General features: G+C 35.3%; 1 protein-coding gene across 7 annotated transcripts in view; it reads right to left on the bottom strand.

The window, feature by feature from the left end:
- Positions 1-3,861: 3,861 nt before the first annotated feature.
- Positions 3,862-23,127, bottom strand: part of ADGRB3 (adhesion G protein-coupled receptor B3) — a 654,835-nt gene continuing 635,569 nt past the window's right edge. For all 7 annotated transcript variants that reach the window (XM_039852889.1, XM_039852886.1, XM_039852892.1 and 4 more), the window contains 3 exons: positions 19,881-19,916; positions 10,171-10,275; positions 3,862-4,662 (listed from right to left, as the gene is read on the bottom strand). In XM_039852889.1, coding sequence (XP_039708823.1) covers positions 4,474-4,662; positions 10,171-10,275; positions 19,881-19,916 — 330 coding nt within the window. In that variant the 3' untranslated portion in view covers positions 3,862-4,473. The remainder of the gene's footprint in view (positions 4,663-10,170; positions 10,276-19,880; positions 19,917-23,127) is intronic.

Consider the following 23,127-nt stretch of genomic DNA (forward strand, 5'->3'; position numbering starts at 1 on the left):
TGCTAGAGATATATTATATTCCTATTCTTTGACAAAGTACTACAAATTTGTAGAATTTAATTAATTGATTTTGACATAGATAACTCTGGAGAACTAAAACCAAGTTTTTCTAAGATGCTAAGAATAATTAAAATTTTTAAAAATAAATTTTCTGAAGCAGCAGTTTATTGACTGCAGTGTGTGTGTGTGTGTGTGTGTGTGTGTGTGTGTGTGTGTGTGTGTGTGTGTTGCTTTGTTTTTACAGAGTGTCTGAAGCTAGTCTGAAATTCAGGTTGGTTTCTCTCTTCCATCTCCTGTTGCGTATGTGCAGGTAATCACAAAATTAGTTAAATATTAACTACATTTTAAGAGACTTTGAAAAGTAAAGTAGGTACAAATAGAAGCACACAACGGATTATAAAACCATATCTGTTTAAGATCACCTGTTTTATTTTGGAAGGCAGCTATGCTCACCATTATACTATAAATGCTGCACTCGTCTGCTATTTCAGATCAGCCATGCTTTTCTGCTACAATCAGCTAGTGGCCTCACCACCCCCATGACAGTTGGTGTATGCTTTCAGTTTTATGCCTTTACTACTTGCCTGTAAAACATTTCCATGGAATTTGTCATTATTTGATTTGGGGGCTTAATTATTTAGAAGGAATAGGTAGAAACACCATAGTATTGTAGGATTGCCCCAGAGCAGAAGTCAGAAGGCCTGGGTTCTAATATTAGGTCTGTCATTTACTTATGGTGACCTTAGGTATGTCACTCAACCTCTTCTGAGCCTCTATTTCTTTTTTTAAATTTTCTTTTTATTCCTTTCTCCTCACTCCCTCTAGTTTGGCAACCATCATCTTGTTCTCTATATCCATGGATCTATTTCTGTTTTGTTTGCTTTGTTTTGTTTTTAGACTGCACATATAAGTGAAAACGTATGGTATTTCTCTGACTTATTTCACTTAGCATAATACCTTCTAGGTTCATCCATGTTGCTGCAAATGGCAAGATTTCATTTTTTTTTAATTGCTGGATAATATTCCTGTGTGTGTGTATGTATCACATCGTCTTTAGCCATTCCATCTAGGAGGCTATTACTAGTAATACTGCAGTGAACATAGAGGTGCATATATCTTTTCGAATTAGTGTTTTTGTTTTCTTTAGATCAATACCCAGAAGTGAAATTGCTGGGTCATATGGCAGCTCTATTTTTAATTTTTTGAAGAGTCTCTGTACTGTTTTCCATTGTGGCTGCACTAATTTACGATCCCACCAACAATATATGAGGATTCCCTTTTTTTCCACATCCTCTCCAGCACTTGTTATTTGTCGACTTTTTGGTGGTACCTATTCTAACAGGAGTGAAGTGATATCTCACTGTGGTTTGGATTTGCATTTCTCTGATGATTAGCGATGTGGAGCATCTTTTCATATGTCTGTTGGCCCCATCTCTATGTCAAGTTTCCATTTCTTTAGGACAATTAATTCCTGTTTCACATGGACAAAAGACAATATAGGGTAATAAGAGCTTATTAGTATTTAAACAATACTGTTTATTACTCATTTCAAATATGTAGTTTATATCTTTAAATAGATTGAGATATCTAAAACAGAGGCCCTATAGTCCCTTAACATATAAGTAAACACATAATAGTTGCTCAACAAACACTTTTAAGTGTGTGACTTGATATGAATGTATGACTGTAAGCAATACTAAAATTCCACAAATAATTCAACAAACATTTATTGTGTGAACATTATTGTGCTAGGTCCCTTAAGAGATACAAAATTGGATCAATCAGACACGAATCCTGCCCTCCAGGCACTTAACAGTCCACCAGAGGATATCAGAAATGTGAATAAATAACAAGAGAAGATTTTTAAAGTCTTAAGAGAGGTACAGAGCAGGGCCATAAGAGTTCACAGGAGAAATTATTTCTAGCTTGGAAAATTATATAAAATTTTCATGAAGGTGAAATAATAAGGTGTATCTTAAAGCATAAATAAAATTTGGAAGTGGAGGAAGGGGAAAAACTTTCAATCCAAGGGCACAAAGATCTTGGCAGGTCATAAGCACAGTAGGCTCAGAGGGAAGTGCCCAGGACTCTGAGGGGACAGCCACAACTCAGCCCTTGGTAGAGTATGTGTGCGTGTATAAGTGCAATGAAAACTTAAAGGAGTGGACTAGAAGAGAGCTTCCTTAAAATTATGATTCTTGATACTTATTTACCTGCATTTTTTTCTTACAGATTAAAACAAAAAAAAGTACCACTATAACTTGGCATCCTTCTTACAGTAATCGAAAATTTTACCTTAACATTTTTTAGTGTACAATTTCTGGTTAGTTTTCATATATTACTCTAATACTGAGTTACTAGAACTAGAGAAAAATAGAAGTGAAAAAATGTCAGATCTTGTTTTATGGCAGTGAATATTACAGTTTTATAAGAAATATTAGTGTGGTATTGAATTTGTTTTTTAAACAGATTTTTATGGTTTCAAACATGCTTATTGTGGTTTTTTAATCAAGACAGTTTGGAATGGAGAACTGCATACATGATTATTATTCACTCTACAGATTACTGGATGGAACTGAGCATTATGAATTTTTATACATGTTTACGTGTACATATGTAAATATGTACACATACATATATGTGTACATCTACAGATCGAAAGATAAAGATCTATAGATAGATGATAGAAGGTTAGATGTAGAGGAAGAAATTTACTAAATATTCATAACACTAGAAAGTCATCTTATAAATTTAATAGGCATTTAATATTACAATTAACCATGAAGTTTATTTTATTGAAAAATCAGTCTTAGTTATGTTATACTCTTTTGCATCATGATGTTGCTTTTATTTTTAAAATCTGATTAAAAATATACTCTTAACATCTTTACATTGAGAACATTATAAGTATCTGACAGGAGTTCAGCCTGAGCTGGGCGGTTTTTAAGGCTCTAGCTTAGTGGCGCACTTGAGTGTAGAAGCACCTTTGTCTCCGCCTCATGGCCTGCAGGGTGGGGTCCCCAAGGTCCTGGGTAGCAGGAGCCAGCTCACTTGAGTTTCTGACAGACCACAGAAGACCATGCAGCTTAGGTTTAACAACAAATTAATCCAAATAAACATTCTAGGAATTTTGAAGACCTCAATTTCCTCTCCACTCCCTTTACTTCCCTCAGAGTAAAAAACATAACATCATCCATGGAAAAGATGAGGAAATTGCTGAAATCTTCCCACGGCATTTTCTTTAATGTGGTTCTGAGGGAGTGGGTGACATCACAGGTGTGGCTTTGACACTAGAGAGGACACGAGGGATTGTTTTGTAGTCAGCTCACCCCAGACTTCCCACTTTTCAAAAGCATCTACCAAATACATCCACTCCCCTTCTCCTTCTGCTTGAGAATATACAGATTTTTTAAAACCCTGAATAAGTTCATTTTTTTTGTATGCTATGAAGAACTGTAGTACAAGTAGTTTCTTTTGCGGAACATGCAGTGAATTTCATTACTTATAATAAACATTTTCCCTGTATTATTTTTTTGTATGGTAACTTACTGTTTTCTACTAGTTGTCTTTTTGCCACAAGGTAGAAAAAACCATAATAATTACGTAAGAGTATGATGGCAGCAGGTTTCTGACAAGCCCCATTTACATGGTACATTGTTCCAAAGGGTATTTGAGTAGAAAATACAGAAGCACTATACAAACCTACTATTACATTTGAGAAATCATTAGCCTCAAAGGAGTAATAACGGTATACTATTAAAACCATGAATACATTTTCAGTATCTGTATTGGAAAAGAAGTTTATAAATATGTAAATTTTCGTTCAACAAATCTAAAATAAAATGCACTAAAAAACTGATATGTAGACAAAAGTTTATTTACACCATACAACATTTTAAATATTTTATACACAGCTGCAGCAGAGAAAGCTACTCGGAGCTTTCTAGAGAAAACTGCAATAATAAAGATGTGAAATATATTATTCATATAAAAGTGAGATTATTACTTTATTGCATTTAAAGCAATGAAGAATGTAGCTCAACAAACATTCATTTAATGACAAAAACTTTGCTTTTATATTATAAAGTAAAAAGTGTAGTAATGGCCAAACAGACTGTTATAAACTTTAAAAACTGCATAAATATATACATTGTGCTTCATGGTGAAGTTTTTTGAAAACTAAACCATATGAAGCGGTTACAACATGAATCGTTGCTTGAGGTTTATCTATAAAGATTACCTTACAAATCCATTCCACGGGTACTTACAACACAGGATGGTCAGAACTGTACACCTGGTCCTCTCTCCACTAGCCTGACTAGGGAGAAGTTACCATACGCAAACACCACTGACATTTGACACATGAAGGTCCCAACATAGGATAGTCACTCTGTCCAGACAGAAATGTCAGGCTTCCCAAGTCTTAAGTGTCAGTGCAATAAATTTTGTCTCCATTTCAGTCCATTTTGATTGTTAAACTTCTGTTTGAAAGTCACCTTCTTGCACATCCAGAGGCAAATTCAGACACTTCTCCCACTCCGCTGGCCTCAGTTCCAAAGTATCCTTTGCCTCTGTATCTAAGACATTGATTGTGGTATAATGTTGGTATTCACTGGGGTTTTTGAAAGTGTCCCACGGATTCTTGTTTGGTGCTGGGTTTTCCTGTTAAGGAGAGAGGGAAAGAGAGTCATTGATTTGATGACTAGGATTGCTGCTTGTTGAAGTTTCCAGAAGAGAGCATGTTTGTAACCTTAATCCAGTTTATGTGATTCAGAGATGAGATGAAATTGTGGCCAGCTGCAGGAAATGGTTTTGATTTCAGTTTTCTTTCATTGAATAAACTGATGAACACCTTCTCTAAGTTTCCAGTAGTCAAAGGAAGAAAACAATATTATGGAAGGCAAAGTAGATGATGATTTGTTTTCGGCATCTTGTGAAATGTTAGTATGGCTGTATGTTTAGGTAGGAAAGAGCACTAAGTTACTGCTAAGATTAAATGTAGAAATTTAAGGTGTTTGCCAGAATCTCTGGTGGGATAAGCAAAATTTGAGGATTTGTAATGGGGCATGTTATGTAATAAAAAGTTACTCAAACTGGACATATTCATAAAACTGAATTTTTTCAATCACGATTTTTGCTTATTTTTTCATCAAGAAATTATCCTTTTTAGAATATTAAAATGCTGCTATGTTCTTTTTGTATAATCATTTTTTTCCTTCTATGCATTCTCCACAATTTTCTATATAGTTGGGTGACACACCAATTTTGTAAAAATCATTCTTCCTTTCAAAGAGCACAGCTTTTTAGAAAATATATCTGGCAATATAAGGATTTTTAAGAAAAAAGTCTACCAGCCATCTTCCTTCTTATGTTTCACAGTATATAGCCTCCTATTTCCTAAGATTTAAGGTCTAATTATAAGTTCTCCCAGAATGTCCATGTTGTAGGTGCTCAATAAATATGAATAGACATCATTTGAGGTTTCTATAGACTGATATTTTGCTAAAATTTAGCAGTGAACCCACTTTATTTTAAATATATGTTGTTTAAAGATTTCTGTAAAATGAGGGAATTTGAATGGGATAGACTAAGCGGAATAACATCAAAGAATAAGAAGGAAATCATGACTAAAAGCTCCTTAGAAAAAAATTAAACTGAAATACTATAGTTGTTAAATGTGTCCCTTACCCTCTCCCCATCACAAATTCTGGCTTTTAACTAATTATAATCAATTAAGGGAGACATAAAATGGGCACTTGAATTATTATCCAGGTTCCACTCAGTATATTAAAAATTATCTTTAAGTATGGATAAGCAAAAGAGAAAGCCTATAGAAACACTCATCATAACTAGAAATTAAATTGTTAAAATCCTCAATACATTAAATGTTTTCAGCACTCATTAGCTTTAATCACGAGGATATACAAGGAAAAAAGTAGCTAATAGTAAAAATTTAATAAAAAGTTCACCTTTTAGGATATGTATAGGAGATTAATTGATTTAGTCTAATATCTTAAAGTCTCACGAACTATACATAGTCTTGTAATTCTCCCCTTCTTTCTCCCTACCTTCCTTCCCTTTCTCCTTCCTTGCCTCCCTTCAACCAAAATTTATCAGCCGCTCTGTGCTAGGCATCATATTAGGCACTAGGGAGAATAAGGTGATAAATCAAATATAAAAAAGTGGCACGGTCCACTGGGCAGTGTAAGATTTAAAGCCTGATACATGCAGGTCCAAATTCCAGTTGCTCCATTTCATATGAATGTAACCTTGAGCAATTTACTCAATTTCTCTGAACCTCAACTTTAAAATTTGTATAACAGAGGTATGCTTTGTACTGTGGGCCAAAGGAGTTAGCAAAATGCGCAGATCATGACCTACTTTGTGGGGCCGCAAAAAAAGTAGAAGGGCCTAGCTTAACACCTGATATTTAGTAAATGCTCACTATATAGTAATCATACTTATTTTCAAAGTGTTTATACTTATATGCAGGTATAAAATATATTGATATGTCTATATCTATGATCCAGGAAATGTATTGTGGGAGTTCAGAAGAGGGTGGATATGTGGCTTCTTTTTGTGAATAGCAAATAAACCTTTCTGAGAAGAGTGACATTAGGGCTGGCATAGAAGGATAGGCTTGGCCATGAAAACGTGTGGTTAGAAGTCAAGTGGCTGGACAGATGTATAGTAAGAAGTAAAAATTCAGAGAGCAATGGAGAAGGGACAACTTTGAGAACAGTGACCAATTTATTTTAGTTGGAATGGAGAAAAACAGCAAAAACAACAAACAAACAAAAAACAGAGGTGAATTAAAAGCCAAATCATGAGGGTGTGCTATATGCCAGGCTACTAAATTCGGAATTTATTTTGTAGACAATGGGGAATGGTTAAATATTTGGGGGCACTACAGTGACCTGAATGATTAATCATCAAGTGAAATGTTCACCAGTGTGAAATGTGCTGAATTAAGCCATAGAGTGGATTATTTACTCATCTTAGACAAGGGCTGTGTCTAAAGGAGCTTTGAGACTAGTTTGACAGAAAGTTCGATTACTACAAAACTAAAAGGATTCTTGATATGTAAAGTGTTCATTTGCTTTGAAAATAGGGGTTCCATTCTGTTTAGAACAAGTGTCATTTTCCTTTTATATTTTGAAAATCAAGCTTCATGGATACAGAAACTGAAATGGCCAATTTTAAACTTTGTCAGAATATCTAGTTCTAATTTCAAAGAGTATTAGTGCCAGTACATGACTGATTGAATTTCCGTGAGGTTCTATTAGTGGGTAATAAATTAATAAGGTTGGCTTTCTTATTCATCTCCTCTGGCATCCTATGGCACTCCCCACTGAACTGTGGTTCTCATCCTCATTTACAGATGTGTGAACACCCTTTAGGTGAGAGACCCCATGCTGCTTTAGGGGTAAGAACTACACCCAGCAATCAGAGTGGGACAGGATCTGCAGGCAGTGAGGATGGCTGGTAGTCAGGAGATAGTGCCCACAAGCTACTGATCTTCCTATGTGGTTGGGTGTGACAAGAGGGGAGCCTACAGATTCCCATATGGAGAGGTATAACATTTTCAATGGTTCAAGTGAATAAATGATAAACTGTCCAATAGCCTAAAGAGATCACTGAATTTGACAGTCAGAGCTATAGGGGCCAGGACAGGCTTCAATGCAGGCCTGAGTCTGAAAAGATTCAGAGTTAGTATAAGTTCCTGAATTTATGCAGCTGTTTTTTGAGCTTAAGTACAGAAGGGAGAAGATGTAGTTAAACTGAAGCCTGTGTGATAAAGGCCTAATTGATTATAAATTTAATATAAGCCAATCTATGTGAAACTTCCAAAAATGCTAATTTGATCTTTGGCTGTATAAACAGAATGTTAGCTGAACCTGAGATTTCAGAGCCACTGATGACACAGCAGGGCTGCCGGAGCTTGGCTCATAGCTCAGAGGTCCAGGGCAGGCTGGTTGTCACTTGTCCCTCTGCCACTCCTTTCATCTATCGATCCTTTTTTCTTTTCTTCCTTCCCTTTTTTCTTCCCTCCCACCCATCTTCCAACCTACCAGTATTGGGGACAATGTGAAAAAGAATGTGTTTATTCTACATTCTAAAGCAAAAATTTGGAGAAGCTCCTTAGGGGAAAGAGATCTTGATAGAGACTAGTTTATGAGACAAACCCAAAGTAAAAGAGCTCTTTTAACAACATCTTTTCTTTGTAGTGTGAATTAGATGTTCTGCCTGGAAAGCAGGGAAATTGACTAAATGGTCTTCTGGTTTGCCTTTGATTCCCAAAATTCTACGTAATTATCATCATTTTGCACTGCTAGGCTGGTTTTATGAGTTAGTAGCCAAACAAAGGAAAAAGACTATTAAGATTTGTTTTGAAAATCTTTCTCTACCCAATTATACAATTTTTTATTAGCAATATGCCACTACGAATTATATGACTGAATTAAAGATAATGGACTCACATGTTCTTTATTAATCAAAACTGAATAAGAAACTCTTTTCTGTTCTCAGATATTTAAGACAATAGTCAAGCAGCAATGTCAACTCTATCCTCCCTACTATCCTCTCTATCCTCTCTAACCTCTAAAATGATACATATTTATAAATCTTTTCTAGAAAAGATATGCTGCTACAGAAATGTGGTGTAATTAGTAGACTATTTTGGTTGTCAGGAAACTGAAATACAGATATTTGTGCCATTAATGATTTAATAGCCAGACCATACAACAAGGGGAAATTACAATCATATTATAGCAGTCAGCCAGCTGTGACTGTTGCATAACCCTTTCAGACTTGTAAACATAACCCTTTTGTTTTAAACAAATAAAGTGTCTTCAATTTCAGTGCTAGCTCTCAATATTCCAAAATGAGTAGCTACTATGTTTGGGTCTAATTTCAATGGTGCAATTCTCATTTGCCGCTAACTAAAAATCGACAACTTAGTATTTGGAGAAGTAGATGAGAAAGAACCACTCACTACATATGAGTGTCTTCTGTATGCCTGGCATTGTGTTGATGATCACACATTAAACAAGATTCCTGCTATGCATAAATCAAGACAGCCATTTACCGATAACCATGACCAGCACTGTACTAAGTATTGAGAGGAATACAAGGAAAACAAAGATATATACATTCTTGCTCTTGATCAGCTAATGTTACTAACTAGGAAGCCAGGACTAAGACTCATAACACACATAACAGAACAACCAGAGTTAGAAGGCAATCAAACACACTGTGCTATGTTATATATCAGAAACCCAGCTGTTGGGAGCAGGAAACAGTCCATCCAAGGACTGCAAAGATGTGAGGCAAATAAAAAGCACCATTTTGAGTGAAGAGTGGTATTAAGTGGCAGTCCCGGCCTTTCCTCTTACAGCGGAGTCTCAGCTTCTTACCCACTTTGGAAAATGTTTTGAGGTATAAAGGAAGCATATATTAATTTTAATTGTTTTCTATGCTCAGTTTGGAAGAAAATTGAGCTTTAGAAACCTGAGCTGGGTAACTTGGCTGACCTTTCTACCAGTATACTGATTTTTAGACTCCTGTTCTGGTACTTGCACAACTAATTACGTAGCCTTCTCTGGAGCCCTGCTGCGCCACGCACATAGAACCTGCAAAATATCATTTTATTTTGATGCAGTCACATGCTAGGACTCTAGTAGTGTGAACGAATGAGAAGAGAATGCTCATAATCAACAATCAAAGCCCCCAAGTGTTGATGTGAATCTCCTGGAGACAAAACCTACCACTCTGGTTTCAGGTGACAACTAAATATATTGAGCTTCATATATTTATAATTACATTTTATAACCTTAAAATGCCAGGAGTTCAAAGAAAATGGAAAAAATTAGTTATTTGTATATTTGAATTAACTCTGATAGTAAAAGGGCCATGTGAAGCCAATACATTTGTGATCTATAACTAATTCCAATTAAAGCTTATAAATGAGACCATCTGAAATATGAATAAAATGCTTAAAGATTCTATCATTCCTAATGTGCCTCTTAGCACATTCCAAAGTACATTTTGGGGGGTTATTTTTCTGCATATTTCACTCTTGTGTTCTCAAGACAATTAGGACCTCCTGGAGGGCAGGGATAATAGCTGACATGACACACCATTAGCACTGATGAAACAAAACATACTTACCATACTGCTTGTATTTGGTATATCCCGAAATCTGTCCAAAGTTTGAAATTTCTGATTTAGTTCCTGAAATAGTTCCATATGCCTCTTCCTTGTATGCATGACCTTCTGCAAAAAAAAAAAAAAAAAAAAAAAAATAGCCCTCATTTCTTATTTGATTTATGCATTAAAAAATTTAATATTTTTGCTTTACAATTAGGGAAATTGAGTTCGGCAGGAACCAGGTGGTCTCAAAAGATGCCACAAATGCAAATAAGTTACATCAAATTCTTGTCTTGTAGTCAGCACTTCCTGAATCTGAAGAATTGACTTTCTTTCACTTATAAGGTTGCTAAAAAAGTTTTCTCTTGTGGGTGCATTTAAAATGTGGCAGTCATTCCTGTGTTAAGATTTTCATCATTTAGAGTTAAAAGTATTTTACAAAAATTGTTACAATATAAAATGTTTAAAATTTTGGACTTGTAAAGCACCCGAGTCTCTCAATGTTTATCATGGGAGATATTACTTTTTTTATGATTTATTTCTATAAACACTAAAATCCTAGCTGACTGTACTAAAGGGGGAACAAAATCCCAGGCCCTGTCATTTAAGACTGACTCAAAGCTCCGAAGTGTCTGAAATATATATAAGATCTAAAATCTTATACTTTCCATGTGAATACTGATTGAGCTTTGCAGAAAGAAAATCTGACCCATAGGTTTCGTAGATTTGTTCATGAGATGGTACAGAATCTTAACAATTAGGATTCAGAGCATAAATTGTGTAGCTGATGAGCTTTTAAGATCCCAGATACAAATATATTAAAACTCTCTATCCCTAGTTATTGTCTTTTCTCCCAACTTCATCGTAACTCAAGAGTCATAAATAAAAATAACCTTGGGGGGAAGTAATATGAGCTGAATCTTTTTCTATACAGAGCATTTAAAAGAGCACAAAGAAGAGTAAGATAAATCCCCTGTATTTACAACTGTTATTTTAAAGGGGAAACTATCTCCCTCAATTCTGATTTTTACAAGTTAAAGTTAAAAGTATAGTATTCGTGCCTTCATATTTATGTATGATTTTATAGTATTTTTAAGCATGTTTCATAATTTACTTCATTTGCTCATGTGAATTGTATAGGTATATTACATTCATGTCTATGCAATGATTTGAACATTTGGTCTATTGTTTCAATTACCAAATATTTTCAAAAGTAAAGCTTTTTTTAAAAAAAAAGAATTATATCTTTGGAGGTGGGGGAGAGATTTATAATGCCCAATTTTCTTTTAAAAAGACACTTGTGGAGTACACTATCTCTTTGAGGGAAAAAAGGCAAAAGATAAATGCAAACTGAATCTTTAACATATTTTTAAAAGCCTTATTCTCTTTCATGTCAATTTTAATTTCTTATATTTAAGGAATCTTTAGACAATACTTTGTTTAGCTAATTTATATGAGAGAATTCTGAATTCATTTTAAGTCTTGCTAGAACCAGATTTTCATCTTTGCTCCTCTTAGCTCTATCTAGCAATTGGCTGGTGATGAATCAGTGGTTTAGGATGAGAACATGGCAATATTACTCGTGATGGGGACATGAAACAGTGAGCAATTATAGAGCGATTAACTTCCCATCAGTTTTTGGGAGAGTACAGGAAACAGCTTTGCAGAATTTTCAGGGAAACACCAGGCAAACATAATTGACTAGTGATGGTATGGTTGATAGAGATTTATGAGGGAGGATTTGCATAAGCAACTCGGTGGAGGGATTTTGAGGACTATGTAGCTGGCAAACAGCACATTCTATCCTTAGGGAGGCAGATAGTCCCATGCAGTAACAGGTCCTAAAACACTGATTAAAATAAAATATGGATTTGTGTGACAAGGAATATCTTAAAAAAAAAAAAACTTTAGTCATCAGAATATTGACTCTGGCTCTAACTTACAAATAGTATTTTTCATGATAATGAATCTTACTATATAGTTATTTTCTGCTAGGGTGCAGTAGGGGTGATGTCATACTAGTAACATTTCTCTAAAGATATTTCATTCTGTCAGTTAATACATATTCATGAGCACCACATATTGTGCTAAATTCTGGAGTAACAAATCTGGTTGAGTTCCTGTCCTTTCATAGCTTGAGGTACAATGGAGGACACAGACATTAATCATGTAATAACTCAGATACATGTTAAATTAGAACTGTGATAAGGAAAACAAATGGTATCATTATAACAGTAAGCTAATAGGGGAATTTGCTAAGAGAAATCCAAGTAAAGCAGATTCCTACATTTTTACATATTCATTTTTAAGTTGGAAATTCTTGTCAGTTATCTCTGCATCTTTTCTGTTCTTCCATTTTCTAAAAGTCAGAATTTCTGGTGGTCTTATGCCTGAATCCCCTTTCCTCAATGAGATCATTCCTTTCTAAAGATAGGAACTCACTATCTTCTAAAATAGTTGATATTATTGGTACAACTTCCTCATTTTAAGGTAGGCATGTGATGATTTTGTCTGTGCAGTGTCCTTTTATCTTTCATCTCATGAGTAGATCCTGACTTTGCATTGGGGAAATTATACCTTCCTATATTGTTAAAAATGTCAATCGAGGTCCCTACCATCGCCTGTCTGAGAGATGCATTTTCTTCATATCCTTCCAATAAAGTTCTCCCTTGTTAGTCACACACTCTCTATCTCTTGGAACCAAATACCTCTATTGGATAAAGTATGTTTAATGAATCAAAGTGTCACATAGCTTACAGAATTGAGGCTACATTGATTGGAGTTTTATAATCAGATTCGGATTGAGCAGTGCCTGAACTGAGTGGATTTTATTTTGAGAAGATGCATTGCTAGGGCATACTCAGAAATACATGTGGTAGACACCAGTGTTATATGACCAGAAAGCATTTTACAAAATTCTACGTGGGTTCATGAACGTTACTCTGAATAATAATAAAGCTCAAAGACCCTATGAAATCTAGGACCTTTCTTACCTAAAAACATGAATTGCAAATATATCCTCATGCCAGATAATCATTCTAATTTGAAATTCCTACCTTGGCACAGCCAGAAGTCACCACAGCAATGATGGCCTGGTGGTTCTGACAGAAGTACCACATTGGAGCTGCCAATCAAAAGCTCATGTTATCTGTCAAGGGCTTGGTTTGATGTTCCAGGCTTGATTCTTTCTTATTCACAACCTCTTACAAGTTTTTTAGTGGGGAAGGTTCCAATGACAAGGAAGCCAGCATCACAACAAATACTGAAGATTTTCTAACCCAGCAATATTTGGGGATAAAAACTTAGCTGTGATTTCACCTTATCTATTTGTCTGACTAATTATTTATTTGCAGCACTCATGCTTTTGATAGTTTTAACCATCTAATTAGAAGTTTTCATGCTTATAAACTTTATGGTCCATTTTAATGGCTATTTTTAAAAATTTTTATTGACCTTAGGGTTGATCTGTACCCCTTTCTTTCGTTAAACATCCTGTGTCCCAAAGAAACTGACTTCTGTGAAAAACTCAATTTAGAACTCAGTTTTATAAAACTTTGTAAAGATGATAAAACTGTAATCCATATGGATTTTCTATTTAAATAAATTCTAATTGACAGTATATATAAAATTCAGGTTCCTTTAGTTATAATATCTGTCAAATATTATAGGCATCTTTTGCAAAAAAGGTACGGCCTTGATAATGTTCTCTTCCATTCAGATTATCATCATTCAACATTTTTTGAAGCTGTTTATCAATTTGCATCCTGAAGGGTACCAGCAACCTACCTAACTACACAAAAACACTGTCTCGTGAGTAGCTTATTTCATAGGACTCTATGTTTCATTTTATATCTTTGTAACTCAAAAGAGGTGGTCTTTGCAGCCTTTTAATTGTTCATATTAGAGTAAAAGTAATAAATTGTAAAGCACTTTCATGGAATTTGTTATTTGAAGGAAAATTAGGATGTATGCCATCTGTAGGTCTTGAGCACCTACTATGTCCCAAGCAATCTCCTAGATTAAATTCTTGGGACATGTCAGGTCTAACAGCTCTAGGTGTGGACAAACTTCGCTTTAGATCTCAGTTCCATCACTTTCAAGTTGTGTAGTCTGAGGCACAAAAATCTCATCACCATTTAGCCTCAGTTTCAGTAGTCAGAATAACCTTGCAGGGTTGTTTTAAAGATTTAAAAAGGGATATAAATCACTTATCAGTAGAGCACACAGATAAGAGCCACTTAAGAAATGGTAGCCATTATTATCTTTCTTAATCCTCACAAAGACACTGGGAGGTAGTAGTCATTTTCTCACTTTACTGGTTAGGAGACTGAAGCTCAAGAGGCTAAACAAAGCTCCCAGCCTCACATAGGTGGCGAGAGAACTGGAATTCATTCTGAATCCAAAGTCAGTTCTCTTTGCATGCTGCTACTTTAGATGCAGCCCACAGATTCAGGGAGCATCCTCCTCTAGACTATTCAAGTTTGTCATTATGCCTATTCGGATGGAAAAGGAGATGAAAAAAGCTAGGGTGGGTTAGGTGCCTTTTGTAACTTTGGATATTGATCATCCTGCAACTCTCCGTAGTACTGCATGTATCTTTCGAAAGGCTGGTCTCCATATTTTTTCTCCGAACACCTCCTGGGCAGTGACTTTGTATCCCTAACACCTAGCACAAGTGTTTGGCATTCAGCAGGTGCTGGATGAATGTGTGTGGAAAAAATTAAATGAATGAAATGGCATAAATACATAGGTCAGGGAAGAGGGCTGCAGCATGGAAGGTCATCCTTAATCTTGCCTTCTCACCCATTCAAGAGGTCTCTCACTGGAAGGCTAGTTTTACTGGCTCCAGGCAGAAATCCTGCTCCCTTATTTTCCATATCGGTGGCTTATAAAGGGCCTCTGAGTAGGTTTGATACAAGCAGCTTGGAGATTTTCTCTTTTAAATTTAGAAATGTGAATCAGAGGGTTGGAATTTAAGTTTGAGTTAGATAAGATAGGCATTACCAGGCATAGAAAAAGTTGGAAAATCTCCCGACTATAAACTTTAAATTATGGGGCCTACCATTTGCTGATAGGAATTGAAACCACTTTCTGAATTACCTTTTCCAGACTTAGAAGTTTATACACCTATACTGCCATTGTCCATATTAACTAGTCTAAACTATGGTTACTTTTCTTTTTTACCACTTTTCATATGATCCAGAGTGGGTTGTTGAATGATAGTCTGAAATGAATGTCAAAACTCATGTTAAGAAAGCAAGCAATACACACTATAGAAATTAAGCCTGATTTTTAAAGCTGTTTTGTGGGAAGGGAATATTTTATGGACCTTTCCTTGGCCAGAGTCTCATGAGACAGAACCTGTAGTTTGAACTGCCTGACTTTATAGTATCATTTATGTTTCAAATGTTTCTATTTGGATGTAGTACCCAGGGTTTAAAAGAAACTAGACAAAAGGTCTGAAAAACTGATTAAGGAACATATATAGTCACTGTCATTCAAGTATACTTGGCTACAAAGAAGTATAAATTTAGTAATATAGAAGAAATGGATGTAGCATAGGAATGAATTGCTCAAACTTTTTCTCCCAAAGTGCACTAATAGAGTGCACTTCTTGCTTGGGGTTGGTGACAAAGCAGGAAGGGGCCTAATATGAACAAGATATTTCTTAGAAATTGTATGCTTTTTATTTAGAAATTAATATAAAAATCTGTCTTCCGTGTCATAGTTTAGCTGTGTTCATAGTGAAATACAATTAATACAAAATCACGTTTTATCTTACTTGGCTACATTTCCCCAAAATTTTCAGTAAAAACTCAAGTCCCCACAAAGGTAAGACATGAATATCGTGAGTCTACGTCTTATTGTGCTCTCTGCCCACCATCACTTCTCAGTTTGAGAAGAAAAAGGGTTTAATAGATGTGTGGGGCTCATTAGGAACATCGGAGGAACATGCTAAGATGTTTGTAAGAGGCTACATGGTCCCCATGGAACAATGTGACAAGGTTTGTCTCCATATTTTTGGAAGAAAAGATAAATTTCTCTATCCATATATTTTTAACATGAAATAGATGTCTACTACAGTTTCAGAAAGAATGTTTATAATTGCACTCCTAAAATTTCTTTGAGGTTTATCCTCAACCTAGACTAAATTTAAATTACCTGCCTAATATTTCTGATAAAACATATTAGGTATCTTACTCCCTTAAGTATTAAAATGCAGCTCGTCCTAACTAGATGTCTCTGTGATTCTTCTGAATCTATTAATGGTATCTGTAGAAACCCAAGCTCAGACTTGCAGAGTCATCTTTTTTCCTCTCTCCTACCCTTCTACCTTGTGTTTAGTTAAGGATCAAATTCCACAGATCTTCGTCCCCTTCTTTTCCTACCATTTCCAGGAGGGGGGCCCTCATTACTTCTTCCCTGAACTAGTCACTTTCTAATTTGTATTTTGACTTCCACATTCACCCTACTTCAAATTCAATCTCTCATTACTGCCATATTCACCTTTCTAAAGCCCAGATCAGAGCAAATCATTCCTCCGTTAAAAACGAAACTCAGAAAAGTCTTAGCAGCTCTTCGTAACAAATTAGGTAAAATTTCTTCACCTGGGGTACAAGCTCTTCACTATATGGTTTCTAAACTACTTCCTCTATTGGGTTCTTCCATAGACCCATGCTTCAGTGTAGTTCAACTTACTTCTTGAGCATGTCATACTTAAACCAACCTTCATGCCTTTTCCTCCTCCTAGAATTTCTACCTGCCATTCACCCCTTTGAGTCATACATAATGTGGATATCTTTGAAGGCCAACTGTATCTGCAGAACCAGCTCAGAATGGTACTATCCTGTTTAATGAAATACTGTGTTGCTTCTCAGAGACAACAGACCAAAACTGCAAGTCATACTGACGGAAGCATGTGCAAAACAGAACTTTGACTTCCAGCTGTACCTAGAACCAAAGTCGTGCCCTCCCCCTACACACAAAGGGATAAGACATGACCTGAACTTGAACACTGGAACCCTTTCAGAAGCAAAGGGTCCACTATTCAGGAAGATCTGGTGTTAATATCTCTTTACTATAAATGGCCAAGTTCAAAGCTCTTCCAATAAAAACGTGCCCTACCAGCACTGCTGCATTCCTATTTCCCCTAACCCCATAAAAAAAACAAAAAACAAAAAACTTAACCTAGTGCAGCCATCAAGATGGATTTAAGGTATCATTAAGTATCATATCTCTTCTGTTGGCTCCTTCTCGATCAATAAACTTTTCCTTACTCTAAACTCAGATGTTTTGAGTATTGGCCTTTTCTGGCACACCAGATTTGGTTTCGGTAACATAATATGGCTATCTCCATAGCTGCCCATTTTCTATGCTGGTATCTGCCTCATTTTAGATCCAGTGTTTGATAACATTAGAGCAAATTGGCTTTAAATTTTTTTTTTCATTCAATAGCAATTTATTGAAGGCTTACTGTATCCCAGATCTCTGCTTGGAGCTGGGAATACAGGACTAGGACTATCCCTGCTTTCTAGGAAAGCAAGGATCAGTATGTCACCATTTTATGACTAGTCAACACTTTGCTCTGCTGATTTTAGAAATTCAAGGTTGTCTTTGAATTTCTACATGAAGGGGCCTTTCTCCAGGTATAACACTTACTAGCCACAAAGTTTTATGGTTATATGAGTTGAGAGAATATTATCATGTACAGACTCTGGGGAATGTGTGAGGCCTGAAGGGAAAATGCTTTCAAGTGTTCAGTAGGCAAAGTCTGTCAGTGGCAAAATGCTTAAATTGGTCATTGTGTGGTAAAGCTTGTAGGGAGGGGCTGTCGGAAAGCTTGACATAAACAAATTTATGCAGCCTGAATTAAAAGGTGACAACTTGAACTCTTTTCCAAGGACCATCCACAAAGTACAAATAGATTGTATTAAAATCCATCATTTAAATCTGGCAATTTTCCTGAATACAATTTATGAGATATCTGCCACAGAACTATAGTTGACTAAGGGGAATAGTACTAAATGGTTTGTAAAGAAAAAGCAATATCTCAAAATTATTTTTCCCCATAGTTTGATGCCTATAGCAATCCTGCAATAACTATAGCAATTAAAAAGCTAAAGAAAATATCCAAGGTTGTTAATGTTATAACATCAGCAAATGTTTTGAAAATACTATGGTTATATGTTAGAATACTAAGCACAGGAAAAAGTATCAACCTAGAGAATTTGCTATCAGTTGCTCTAGAATATATGAAAAAAAAAGTTTTTCTAATGCTCCAGATGACATAGTATGATTAGATTTCTTTTCAGTGCTGGAGATTACATATCTCCAGCTGGCTGCTGCACTGAGGCTAGGTTTTTACTATATTTTATCACTGATGTCTAGTGAGTTAATTCCCACCTCCTTGCCTTTGTACTAACCTAACAACTTATTACTTTCAGGACAAATATATACACAGTATAATGCTCTATCTTTGGCTACCCGTAGGGGAAAAAAAAAAAAAACACTAAAATATCTGTCCCTTAAAAAGCACAAAAGAACCTAAAAGTGAATATTGCTGAATATATTCTTTTAATACTTGTGCCTTGAAAACTTAGAATAAAATATTTATCCCATGCCAGGTTGCTACAATTGAGCAGCATCAGTGCTAATTGCTACCCTATCATGGAGGCTAAATTCTTTATCATTGCTTTGTATCCTGTACAAATACTACTAAAATATTACTGAACAAGACCAATTTTTCTTAGACTCTGTTCAAAGTAAAACCAGAGCTTATTCTCCATTGTATTAAAAAAAAACAAAAACAAGTCTCACTTTTGATGCCTGATGTACATTACTGAGGTACAATACTCATTTACATAAATGAAATGACTGAATTATGAGTTTCCATGTTCTAGGAGGCTTCCATAATTTTAGGAATATCAGTTAAGAGTATTGGGTTCTATGTAAGTATCACAATAGTCCAAATATACTGGAGAAATTTATAATGTATTATATCCAATTATGTCAGCAGACTATGAATCATATCCAATTATCAAGATGCATAAGTGCACTTTATGTGACGCTTAAACATCATTAATTTTGTGCTCAGCATAAGCTGCTCAAATGCTATGATTTCAGTAATTTCTAGCACCGATATTACAGCATCAATATAAATTGTAAATTGGAAAATGAACATCTTCATCTTGTTTATATCTGTGAAAAAGCATTTACTAAACACAGGAGCACATTGAACCAATACTTACTACTGGAAAAAAAAAACCCGCAATGTACCACAGAACCTAAACAGGAATCAGCACGTAAGGCAAGTAAGTCCCAGAGAAAGCCTAGCTAATCAGCTAAAACATCCTCACAGGCTCTCTTCAGGTAGTCATTGAAATAAAACAAATATAATTGTTTTAAATATGAAAAATCAAGAAACCGACATTCTCATTTCCCAACAAACTGAATTGACCAAGTTCAACCCTCACCATAAATTGTCCACTTACCTTAACATCTATAAAATGGATTCCTTACTCGTCTGGAAAATCTCAGCATATATTTAAAACACTTAGAACTTAAACAATTTTTTCTACAACTAATACAGTATAGATTTTAATTAAAAATGTTTGACTTCTCATTTAAATAGAAAATAGAACCCCTACATAGCTGCGCAGAGTAATGTTTAATTATATATCAATTTTGAATTCAAGTAATTAAAATTATAAAAAGAAATCTTAGAAACTTACCTCAAAGTCAAGGTCTGAATATCGTGATTTTCTTCTCTGTTATTTTTTTTAAAAAAGAAAAACCAGTAAAGTTGTGTTTAGTTATTGAATTAAGATGAAAATCGTTATTTTCAATAAAATATTCCTGCTTTGTATATTTTCTTCATATAAGAATAAATAAACATTTTTACGATTTCAAACTATTCTATATTCTTTTTGAACTTCCTTTAAAATTGAAGAATATAAAAACGTAGCATATTTCTCACCTTGATGTCTTAACTCTAATTTTTTAGTAAGGAGATATTTTTCTGTAGAAATTCACACAAAAACTTCAATATTGAAGGAGATTTTAGGCCTACTATAGCAAAACTCCTTTATGGACACAACAGATTAAAAGCTGTGCAGAAAATATCTAGCCATCTCAAGACTCCCCACCCCAACCAACCTCTAGCCTTCATTTCTACCAAATTCCTTCTGGCTCTCTCAGTTTCAAAGTTCTCTATAAGTCTCACCAACAAATTTCTTGGTTTTTGATACTCCTCCATGACAGGAAAGTCCTTCTAATTGCTAGCCCTTCCTTAGGAACTGAAGTATTTATCCTATTTTAGCAAAACACTGACATAAATATCTCACAGAGCTCCTCTATAGCCCTGGCTCTGTTAAACAGTTCCTAAATCTAGTATAAACATCCATTATAAAATAATTAGGTAGTGGGCTTGAGAAAGTCAATAAACATAATTAAAATGAAATTAATTTGATATTTCATTAGTGTAGAAAAGGTATTCTTTAGCATCTGCTCTAAGAAGTCATTTGATTCTTAGAATGATTAGGTATAGAAGGAGATGACTGATAAATATAGAAAGGTTCCTCCAAAATTTTATAGAACAAAGCAAGTTTCCAAAATACATTTTTTTTGCAGGGGGGGGTGGGGGGTTGGCAAGAGGGGCTTTATTTTTTGGAGGGAATGGGGAATAAATAGAGGAAAATATTCAAAACAGTACTCAGGCAGTTGTAAAAAAATTTGCAACCTTTAGACAAAGTTCTCTTATTTTTTCTTCTCCACTCCCAATATCTGCAACCTTAAGTTCAGTGACCTAAACGCGGAATCATATCCAAGACAGGAAGGAGACAGGAAGGCACTAATGTAGTTTATTGAAAAACTGGACTGCTAGAGTTAAATGTTTAACTAGAGTTAAAATGTTTACTGTAGACCCAGAATCCCCCTGTGTAACTAACTTCCCAAAGCATGTTTCAATAGACGGAAGGTAATGTACCAAAAGAAAGATTTTAAAAAAAGTTTAAACGTTCTGAAATAATCGGATTTCTGTGGAGCCGGATCGAGAATCTAGTCTTCAAGTACAATCAAGGAGAGTGCTGAGAAGGAGATGGTTTTATTAAATGGAAACTCAGCATGTTGATCTCAATTTGCTCCTATCTCCAGCATCACCCTAGCCTAACCCTGGTGACATGCTGGAAGGAGAAAGTAAGTGGGAAGGCATTTAACGCAGCTCTCCTTTGCCATCTCCCTGCCACTATTGCTACCTAACTGCTCTGTGTAAAACTCAGGCTCCGATACACTGCATAATGCTTTGCTGCAATATGCTAGACTGAATATTAATGTTTCCATCCTGCTCTTGGATGCTTCGCTTCTTGGCACTGTGACTCAGCAGGACTTTTTTTTTTTAAGTATATGTTAAGCAAAATTCTTTCCTAATACAGCAAAATCCAAGCATGGAAACACTTAGTTTTAAGCAGTTATTATAGAACATTAGTCATGAGCTTTGTGTTCCATTTGAAAATTAAATAGTGAAATCTTATGAAAAAGGTTCAGCTAGCCAGCAGAGTACGAGGCCTTTTATGCTGCACGTGTTGAGGAATTCTGTTGCCCAAGGTCATAATGGCCATATGTTGCCCTATTCATTTCTGAATGCAGAGCTGTGCCTAAAAACTGGAAATACTGATGGATTCGTGTTGCTCAAGGCTCCATATTTTAGGAGCAAGAACAAAGGATGGGAACCTAGAAGTATAACAGAGATAGATTCTGTTTCTTAGAGCAGATGTCACCCATGTCTATGTGAAATAATGGGAAAGAAAATGAATATACTCCTACAAATAGATTTCTCTCCTATATAAACTTACTAACATTAAATTCTAACAAAGGCATAGCAGAACTAGCAGACTTGAAGGATTAGACTAAGCAATGAACAAATGAAGTAAACAGATTTCAATCAAAAGAGCCTCAAGATGGGAGGTGGGAAATAAAGCAGTGAAGACTCAAAAATCAGAGCATGAAAAATATGTGGCAGATATTCAGAGCCCAAGTGAGGTAAAATTTTGTTTAATATTTATACCCCACAAGACTAACCATGTTTTCTAACCTTTTATAATTTAAAAAGTGCTTTCACAGTTGACATGGAACATGCTCACTGCCCTGTGGATGGTTGGTAAAGTATTTATCATCCCCATTTTAAGAATGAGGAAAACTGAGGACAGGAGGAGTTAAAATAACTCATCCACTTCACCTGGATGGGAAGCAAGTGAGGTGGGATTCACACTCAGGTCTTCTGACTCCAAATCCCATTTTCTCCACTGTCTCTCTCTAACTCAGTGGTACAAGTGGTACAAGATGCCTGTGATACTTTGCTGATTGTTACCAGAACTTATCAAGAATAACATTAGAGGGCCCAGCCAATCCAAGTCTGACAGCAGTGGCACAGAGATGCTTTCTAAGCATAAATCAAGGTAATTAGATTAACTTGCACTTTTCAATTATATTTTAAAAGAGAAAAAATACGATATACTTATTTGAGAGAAAATCTGATGGCAATATACATAATTTGTGTTGAGTAAAATAACTTAAAAACCACTAAAACATAGGATAGCTTATGAGCAGTGATGCAATAACAAAGAGTAGCTGATTTCTCCATCTCCTAATGCAAAATCTAATTTACCTTATAGAAATCTCTCTAGCATTGGAAAATTGGTGGCATAGTGCAAGAACCAGAATGTTCAGTTTCTTTCTGTTTTCACTCTTGGTATTCACGTAGTATGTTAGAATGTCTTTCAAAGCACTGAAGTTTGTGGAAACTGACTGACTTACATGTTATCCAAATGTCCCTCTGAGCTCTCTGGCATGTTATTGTAAGGTATGAAAGTGGTTGGAAATAATGGTTATATGTTTAAAATATGAGCATCAATTAAGAAAAGTGATCAAGTCATACAGTTTTTCTGATTAGTGGATAATTGAAGAAATGCTATCTATAAATTT

The sequence above is a fragment of the Pteropus medius genome, unplaced genomic scaffold, assembly GCF_902729225.1.
Source record: "Pteropus medius unplaced genomic scaffold, Ma_sr-lr_union100, whole genome shotgun sequence".
NCBI lineage: Eukaryota > Metazoa > Chordata > Mammalia > Chiroptera > Pteropodidae > Pteropus > Pteropus medius.